At 31.6% G+C, this 10,287-nt stretch overlaps 1 protein-coding gene across 1 annotated transcript; it reads right to left on the bottom strand.

The window, feature by feature from the left end:
• Positions 1–240: 240 nt before the first annotated feature.
• LOC133833889 (uncharacterized) lies at positions 241–2,445 on the bottom strand. Its single transcript, XM_062263496.1, has 8 exons — positions 2,134–2,445; positions 1,785–1,988; positions 1,481–1,496; positions 1,009–1,286; positions 888–926; positions 712–798; positions 383–622; positions 241–285 (listed from the first exon to the last, which is right to left on the bottom strand). The coding sequence occupies exons 1-8, from the start codon at positions 2,443–2,445 to the stop codon at positions 241–243; spliced, it is 1,221 nt and encodes a 406-aa protein (XP_062119480.1).
• Between the last annotated feature and the right edge of the window lie 7,842 nt (positions 2,446–10,287).

Raw genomic sequence — 10,287 nt, 5'->3', positions numbered from 1 at the left:
AAGATTTTTTTTATTCTGAAATATTTTTATACAAATTTAACTTAAGTAATATTCACAAATATATCATAATAATCAACAACAAAAAGTCTGATAAATATTGTAAATAATACATAATTGTAGCAAAATAACATTTCTTAAAACAACAACAACAATGGAACTTCTATGTACAAAAACATTGAAATAAACACCAACAAAAGAAAAAAAAAATACATACATGAGTTTAATTTCTACAACATAAAATCATAGCATTGAGTCACCAAGTTGTGTATCTGATTTCCTTGGAATCTGCAAGAGAATAGAAATCATATAAAATTATTTGTATACACATATATATAATGACATTTAATGGAAGATAATTATTGTAATTTTTTATTTAGCTTACCACAAATGTTGTTGGCCATGCAATAGGGGCTCCCACAACTTGACCAATTGTCTTAAAATGTCCATATGATTTAATCAGTTGTTCGTCAGGCTTAATAGGAACTTGTACTATAACTTCAGAAAAAAAGGATCCGAGCTTTTTTCCTCCAACTTCTTTTGATGGATCTCTACTTAAAACGATACCAATAGCAATTGTTTCAGGCTCACTAGTGACACTCTTAAGATTGACTACTTCTCCAACCTGTATGTATTATATTAATAAATGAATAATTCCAATAGTGGAGGATCCACTTATAAATATTTTAAAAAATGATAATATAATAGTAGTACCTCAACAACAGGAGTATCATATGCTGAAGATGAAAACCATAGTTGACATTGAGTTTCTTTGTTATGTAAGGTACTAGCATTTATGGCCTACATATATAACAATAAATTCACAAAATAACTATATATAGTTTATAGGTTAGTAACTAAAAAATCAACAAAATAAAATAAATCTTAACCAGGTGTGAAGATGTAGCATTTTCATTATAATGTAATGGCTGCACATAATTAAATTTAATGTAGTTAGTACAACTTGTTGTCAATAATTAAAATAAATGAAAAACTAGTAGTTTGACTAACCTGAAGTGTAGATATATCATTGCCATTATTTTGCTTGCTCAAAATAGTCTTAGTAAGAATTTGAACTTGAGACCTTAGATCATTTACTTCTAGCTGCAGAGTATCTACATACTCATTTTGGTTTCTTCTCCAAGTTGATTTATCCTTCCACGCATCAGATGGGCAAACACCAAATCCATACATGCGAACTGATCCATGTTTTTCTTTACCCATAACTTCAGAAAAAACGTCATTCATACTCTTTTCTTTTGATGCATCTTCAATCAGTTCTTCTTTCTCTTGTAATTGTCACTATTATTGATTTAATATTGTAAACGTGTAAGTTAAGATTAAACTAAACTAGCAAGCAAGAAATAACACATTAATTAAGAATAATTGGACCATACCATTGCTTCTTTTGTTTTCTCATTAGTAATGCTCTTATCTTTTTTTTAGTAGCAGATTTTGAACATGGTTGCACGTGTTGGCGTACTTGCACCATCTTTTTTCTACAAAAGAACATATTGTTTTAATTAAAAAGCAATGAAATTTACCTACATTTGAAATAATATTCAAATGTTAATGTTAAAATACTAAATAAATTTTACCTGTAATGCTCTAAGTTGAGCAAAACTCTTTGTGCCAGTTGTATGGTTGTATTTTTTTTTCTGCACGACTAGTCTTGTTTTTAGCACTCTTTCTCTAAAAGAAAATTAAATATTAAAATTTAGTTAGTAAACAATTCTTGAAATACAAAGAAAATAATGCAAGTTAATAAAAGTTTGAATGAAAAATACCATTGCACTTTCTGTTGCCCAATATTTTATTAGTTCCTCCCATTGATCATCATATACTCGTTTGTCTTTATATTTCTTTTGCTCCTCAAAAGATAAGTGCTCCAAATAATAAGTTTTTTTTAGATAAGATTTCCAAGCTCTAAGTTTCCTTCCAAAAGTTCTGAAAGTCCAATTCTTAGCATGAGGAGGAATTTCAAAATTTTCCTACAAGAATTTAAACACTGATTATTCACAAATTTAAATATACTAGATTGTAATAAATACAATAAACAAATATTGAGATGACATAATACTTCAATTTTTAACATAAAATACCAAACTAAATAATCATGAAAACAATAATTAATACCTGTATGATTTTCCACATTCCAAGTTTGTATTTAGCAGGTACCTCATGCCAAGTTTTATAATTAATTGGAGCATTTTTTCCATCCCGTACTAATGTCCCAATAAAGCTTGAAAGTTTGCTTGCACTTTTATCATATGGCTGTCCAAAATCGTTGCAAGTGATTTTTATCTTCTCTCCATCCCGTTTTCCCCATATTTCACGCATTTGTGTAGGGCCTTGAGTTTTCTTTTCACCATTATCATTCATTAACATATTTGAAAATGATTCTATACTATCTTGTGAGGCCAATCTACATTGCATGTATGGATCCATAGCTGTTTTGAAGATTTGAAAAAATAAAGTAGTTATATATAATTTACTTCATTATAAATTAGCAAAGAAAAAGGGCAAGCAATGAATAAGCAAGCAGCTAGAAGAAGCAATTTGAAAAAGTTACCAAGCAAAAACAAAGAATTGGAACAAGAACACAAAAGTTTATTGTAGAGTCCAAGAACTTTACTTAGCTAATTGTTTAGTAGTATTATAGTATGTATAGTATTATCTTTGTTACTGTGGATTTTTGGTTCAGACCAGGAATTATTTGGACACTCATAGTAGTACTTATAGGCTTTCTAAGTTTAACCTATAGTTTAAGAATATTAATTTTAGCCTAAGGTTTGATTATATAGCTGATATTAAGAATAATATTTACTATACTATAAGGTTTAGATATCAACCAATAGGATTTTAAGCACATGTTATGAATGGGTGATTAAAGATTAAGTATTTTGGAGGATTAAATTTAATAAGGAGTAAAGTTTGAATGCATTAGGGTCAGTCAGCAGCTTTGAATACGTTGAGGGCTTAGTCAAGGCTGTTTACTCCATTCAAACTTAGCTAAAAATGTGTAATTTCGTGTTTAATTAATCAGCGTGTGCCGATATATCGCAGCACGTAGATACGGAAAACACGAGACGATGCACGGTCGCCTCGGGCATACTGGCCCAAGCGATATATCGCCTACAGGGGGCGATATATCGCCTCCTTCAGTGTATTTTCAAATGTTTTTTAATTCTTTTCCTTTCAGCCATTCAAACTCTTGATAAGTCCAGCATCTTTCTGAATGAGTCTTCAGCCTCTGCTGAACGATTATTCAAATTATTTTCACCTAAAAAGCTATTATTTTTATTCAAGTAAAATCAAGATACTTTCATTCCCAAACTCTATAAATAGGACCTAGTACCCAGCCATTATTCACCTTTTTACTCTAAGTTCAGAAGCTGCAAGTGCTAGGAGAGTGTGAGAGTTAAACACCTAGGTTTGGGAAAATCATAAGCTTAAACATCATGAGCTTATCAAACACTTTGGGAAGTGAGGTTCTATAGTATTTCGATTGTGGTGTAGATTGGTCTTTCAAGTCTTTGAGGTAAACCAAAACTCTAGCTCATTGTTTTATGTTATTTTCTTTCTCATAGCCTTCTATTCAGTTCCCTAACATCATTCTTATTTTGGTTAGGAAAACTAAGTTCTTGAGCACATAAGTTTCGGTAAGCATGTTTTTCAAATGGTTCAGTCTTTCCATCCCTTTCATTTCATCTCTTTTCTTCTTTAGACTCACTCTTTCTAATGGTTATTAGGAGTGTTCCAAAAAGTCCCAACTCAGTCCACATATCCCGGTAACTTTGGTAAAGAAAATAGGCTAGAATCAATATGTTATATGCTTATGTTATCTTATGTTTTATGTTGTTAAATGTGTTATGATATGTATGCATGTATGTTTGTAGGCTTGGGCATATGACCCATATGACTAACAAGACCCCAAATGGGTTATGGGCATATGACCTACTTAGCTAGTAGGACCCCACTAATCCCATGGGCATATGCTTGTTTAGTCTATGGGACCCCAAGTAATAATGGCCATTATAATAAGTGTATGTTATAAGTATTATGTTGAGTCTTTATGTTACTTATGAAATTATGTTTATGACTATGTGTTAGATTTTCCTTGCTGGGCATTAAGCTCATTCCTTTTTGTTTTATGTGCAGGAAAATAGCTTTAAGAGGCGGTAAGATTCGTGGACGCTTAGAGGATGTGTATCGATGGTGAATGGAGTCAAGGAGCCGAGCGTTATTCGATTCGAGGATGTAGTTTTTGTTTTATGTCTTTTACATGTATTTTCCGCACTATTTATGTAATGTCTTTTTATCTTAAATCATGTTTTGTTTTTAAAGACAATGGGATCCCATATCCTTCTTGGTATTTATTTTGTAAGTAACTCTTATTTTTACAAGTTACTTAATAAAATTATGGTATTTTCGCAAATGTAAGTTCTATTAAGGATTGTATGTATAGTTTCGTTAATGGTCCAAAAGTCTAGTTTAGTGGGTCATTACATTTATATATGAAGGAGATGAGAAATACACACACATATATATATTACTTTCAAATGTAATCAAGTTGAGTAGTAGTATATTATCATACATTGCTTTCATTTTAAATAAGAAAGAGAGCGGTAGAAAGGAGTTCTAGAATGCTATAAATAAGTCAACATACCGAATACATTAGACCAATTGAATCAAAGACAAAGTCAACTATTTTCCACAAGAAACACATATTATAGCAAGAAGAAAATAACACATGCATGGCTTTTTAAACCATGAAAAAAGAAAAAGAAACAGTTCTGAAAAAATGAGGTACTATAGCTAGGATTATAAAATCCACCCCCACTTTTAAGACTTGTAGGGAAGCTCAAATATTAGATTCTGATTGTTTGGTCGGGAAAATGACTCAAGAACTTGAAACAGTCTTCTTCTATACCAGCTTTTTTTTTTTAGATTAATATAGTTTGAGGTATATTAATTAAGGAACAACTAAATTAATATATAATGTATTAGTCTTTTATATATATAGTTGTCTTGTTATGTCAGAGTGGTTGGAGTACTAAAATAGACTTTGTCAAGTGAATGAGAGCATATGCAATAATAAAGCAATGGGTACTTAATACTATATATGTATATAATGTCGAGCATAATATATATAGGTGAAAAGGAATAAATGAATAGGTATCATGTAATGACCCAACTACTCTAGACTTTGGACCATTAACGAAAAATATACATAGACCCTAATCTTTAATAGAACTTACAAGTGAAAAAGATCATACTTTATTAAAAACTTGTAAAACCAATGTTTAAACTTACATAACTCAAAGCAGGATATGGGATCCCATTGTTTTAAAAAGAAAAACATATCTTAATTGAAATGAAAAGAGATTACATAAATAGGTGCGGAAAAATACACATAAACCATAAATAAAGGACTACATCCTCGAAATCGAACTCTCGACTCATTGAATCCATTCATCACCGATACAGATTCCCCAAGCATCCACGAATCTTACCCGCCACTATAGCTATTTTCCTGCACATATAAACAAAAAAGAATGAGCCTAATGTCCATCAAGGAAAATCTACCACATAGTTCATATACATAAATTTCATAAGAAACATAAGAACATAACATAACACTTATATCATACACATACTATAATGGCCATTATTACTTGGGGTCCCATAGACTAAACAAGTCATATGCCCATTAGATTTGTGGGGTCCTACTTGCTAAGTAGGTCATATGCCCATAATCTGTTTGGGGCTTGTTAGTCATATGGGTCATATGCCCAAGCCTACATACATACATATCATAACACATTTCATAACATAAGAAAACATAAGATAACATATAAAACATATAACATATGAATTCTATCCTATTTTCCTTACCAAAATACCGGGATAAGAGGACAGAGGTGGGACTTTGGAACACTCCTAAGAACCATTTGAAAAAGAGTGAGTATAGTGAAGAAGAGAAATGAAAGGAATGGAAGGACTAAACCATTGAGAAAATACTTACCAAAAACTTATGTGCAAGTTCTTAGATTTCCTAACCAAAATAAAGATTAAGGTTAGAAGGCTGAGTAGAAGACTATGAGAAAGAAAATAATATAATACCAATGAACTAGAGTGTGGAAATACCTTGAAGACTTATAAGACCGATCTAAACCTTGAACCGAAATGCTATAAAACCTTACTTCTCAAGTGTTTGATAAGCTTATAATGATCAAGCTTATGATTCCCAACCCAAGTGTTTACACTCTCACACTCACCTAGCAACTTGCAGCCTCTGAACTTAGAGTAAAAGATGGATAATGGCTGGGTACTAGGTCCTATTTATAGAGTTTAGGAATGAAAGGATCTTAATTTAACTTGAATAAAAATAATGGCTTTTTAAGTGAAAATAATTTGAATTGTTGTTCAGCAGAGGCTGAAGACTCGTTCAAAAAGGTGCTGGACTTATCAAGAGGTTGAAGGTTTGAATGGGAAATGATTTTGAAAACATTCAAAATATGTTGAAGGAGGCGATATATCGCCTGGACCATTATGCCCGAGGCAAACGTGCATTGTTTCGTGTTTTCCGTATCTACGTGCTGCGATATATCGCCCCCTATAGCTGCGATATATCGGCATACGTTGATTATTTAAACACGAAATTACACATTTTTAGCTTAATTCAAATTGAGTAAATAGCCTTGACTAAGCCCTCAAACGTATTCAAAGCTGCTGACTGACCTTAGAGCATTCAAATTTTACCCTTATTAAATTTAATCCTCTAAATACTTAATCCTTAATCACCCATTCATAACATGTGCTTAAAATCCTATTGGTTCTTATTTAAACCTTATAGTATAATAAATATTATCCTCAATATCAGCCATATTAATCAAACCTTAGGTTAACATTAATATTCTTAAACTATAGGTTAAACTTAGAAAGTCTACAAGTACTAGTACGAGTGTCCAAATAAATCCCGGTCTGAACCAAAAATCCACAGTCATAAAGGTAATACTATAATTACTATAATACTACTATCTAACTTAGCTAAGTAAAGTTCTTGGACTCTACATATCACGTATAGCTTTAGTATTAATACATGCACCCTCATGATTGGTTTGCTGGATTTGGTTACCATTTTTGAGTTTCGTTATGAAACATATGTGGATTTTATGTTGTTGATGAGTAAACCTTAAGATTTGTGATTCGCACTACAACAAATTTGATATACAATGACTCCCTACAATGTCTTACACCATTGGTGTAAGACATTAAAACTTATCAGGGGTTTTAAATGTCTAATGGTGTAAGACATTGAAAGTTTATATTAATGGCTGCAATTGGAAGACATTAAAAATGGTGGAAGACGTTGGAAATAGGCTGGGGAAGTGGTCATGGGCACATCCAACGTCTCCCATTGAGAGACGTGGGACACGTGGCACGTCTCCCAGTGGGAGACGTTGGATGTCCCTTGCCCAATTAAACAAATTTCCTTCTCTTCTTCCTCCTCATTCGACCATTACACGGATTGCAAACCAGAGAGCAAAACCGAGAAGGAAAGGGGGCTGCGTTTTTTAGGGTTTTAGAGGTAAGTTTTTTTAATTTTCTTGTTTTTTAGTTAATTATTTGGTAAAAAAAAATCATAGGTTTAGTATTAGGATGAGTAATATACATGATTTTGTGTTAATTTTTCATTTTTATGCATTATTTTATACACATTGTAGGATTAGTATTTTCATGGAAGTTTTTTTATATATTTATGTCTTTTTAGTTTTCTTTTTAATTTAACCTATCACATTGTATAGATTTCATTAGAGTATATATGCTCATGATTTTTTTTAATTTTTATAATTTTTTATTTCGAAATTTAGATATATTTAAACTTTTTTTTTGTAAATTGTATATATTTTGTTATAGATATAGTTATGTTAAAATAAATTTATTAAATAATTTATAAAATATAAATATATGAAATTTTTTATGTTTTTGTTGATTATTAAGTTTTTAGGTTATGAAATTTTTTATTGATTTTTTGTTTAGGTTATAATTAGTGGCGCATTGGGGTTTTTTTTATTTGTTTACCAATATCATTTACTATTATTAGATATTTAGTGATATATGTTTAGTAATATTTAACATATTAATTAATTTAATTTCATAGGTTGTGATTTTGGTGGTGAGATTTTAGAGAGTATTTTGCATCAAAATTCCTATATCAACACACATTTGAGGTAATTAAGTTTCTAAAATTACAATAATAAGTTATATATTGCTAGATATTTAGTGATATTTTATTTATTATTTATTAATTTAATTTTATTGGTTTGTGGATTTAATAGCGAATTTGATTACTAAGTGAAGTAATTTTGCTAGATTTTGGATTATTAATTGCAAGAGGTACATATATATTCTCTTACTTCTACTTTTAATATTATTGAACAAATGTTAGAGGAGTTTGAATATCTTAAATATTCATCCATAGTGAAGTGGGTTCTAAGATTAAAATTGTGTGCTGCGATGATAACGGAAGGTTGAGAACTTGTGTGTTTTAGTGAAGTAGGTTCTGAGAAATTTGGTTGTGTGCTGCGGAGCTATAAGGAAGAAACTTATTGTATGCTATTTAAATTGTTTGTTTTGCTATTCACATGCAGATGGTTAGGTTACTATTATAAGGGAAATGCTGCCCGATTTTATCTAGAATAATAAATAATTACTTTAATATAGACATCCTATAAGGAAGAAACTTATTGTATGCTGTTTGAATTGTTTGTTTTGTTATTCACATGCAGAAGGTTAGGTCACTATTATAGGGGAAATGCTTCCCGATTTTATCTAGGATAATAACAATTAGTTTTATATAGACATACAACTTTATCACGTGCTTATTTAGTGTTGTTTATTTTCTTTTCCATAGACATAGGAGAATATATGGATAAACAGTGGATGTCAGCGAATAGGTTATCTGCGGAATATAGGAACGGGGTCGATTTGTTCTTAAGGTTTTGTTCGGAAAATGTGAAAGACCCAAATTTTACTTATTGTCCATGTCTTAAGTGTGGAAATGTTAAAAAGATGGATCTTAAAAAGATTAAAGAACACTTACATTTCAATGGGATGGACAAGAGTTACACAATTTGGTATTACCATGGGGAGATAGCTCCGATTGCTCCAACTCTGCCAAGTAGACCAAAAGGAGTGAGGAGGAATATAGTGGAGGAGAACTGGGATCCATTAGATGAAATGATTGACGACGCACATTATGGATCAGGAGTAGACCCAAATAAGTTTGAGACACTCCTTAATGATGCCGAGAAACTAATTTACCCTGGTTGTACAAGATTTACAAAATTATCTGCGCTTCTTAGGTTGTACAATCTAAAAGCTAAACATGGCTGGAGTGATAAAAGCATTACTGATTTATTTAGTTTTTTGAAGGAGTTATTGCTTGAAGATAATGAAATTCCAATTTCATTTTATGAGGCAAAGAAGACGTTATGCTCATTAGGCATGCAGTACGAAAAAATTCATGCATGTCCTAATGATTGCATATTATATCGAAATAGTTTTGCAGACTCAAAATCGTGTCCTATTTGTGGTGAGTCACGATGGCAAAAGAAAAGAAATGGTGACGATGTCAAGGAAGGAGTACCTGCCAAAGTTTTGTGGTACCTTCCGCCAATTCCTCGTTTCATCCGATTGTTTAGAAATGTCGAACATGCTAAAAGTTTGTCGTGGAATGCTAATGAAAGAATAAAGGATGGTAAATTAAGACATCCAGCTGACACCCTTGCTTGGAAGAGAGTTGATTTGAAGTGGCCTTCTTTTGGAAATGAATATCGTAATATTCGTCTAGGTCTTTCAATTGACGGGTTTAATCCACACGCATCCCTTAGCAGTAAGTATAGTTGTTGGCCTGTTATGCTTGTTATTTACAATCTGCCCCCATGGTTGTGTATGAAGAGAAAGTTTACGCTTTTGACCTTGTTGATATTAGGACCTAAACAACCTGGTAATGATATTGACATCTATCTAGCTCCTCTTATAGATGACTTGAAAACTTTGTGGGATGAAGGGGTTAAGGTTTATGATGCGTATAGGCAGGAAGAATTTAATCTTAGAGTAGTCTTATTGTGGACAATTAATGACTTTCCTGCTTATGGGAAATTTATCTGGGTTTAGTGTGAAAGGATATAAGGCTTGCCCCGTTTGTGAAGAAAAAACATGTTCTGAATACTTGAAACACTCTCGGAAAATATGTTATATGGGACATAGGAATTTCTTTCC

Source organism: Humulus lupulus, chromosome 1 (assembly GCF_963169125.1).
Source record: "Humulus lupulus chromosome 1, drHumLupu1.1, whole genome shotgun sequence".
Taxonomy (NCBI): domain Eukaryota; kingdom Viridiplantae; phylum Streptophyta; class Magnoliopsida; order Rosales; family Cannabaceae; genus Humulus; species Humulus lupulus.
Note: the sequence above shows the minus strand (reverse complement) of the source record. Positions and strands in the feature narration are given on the sequence as shown.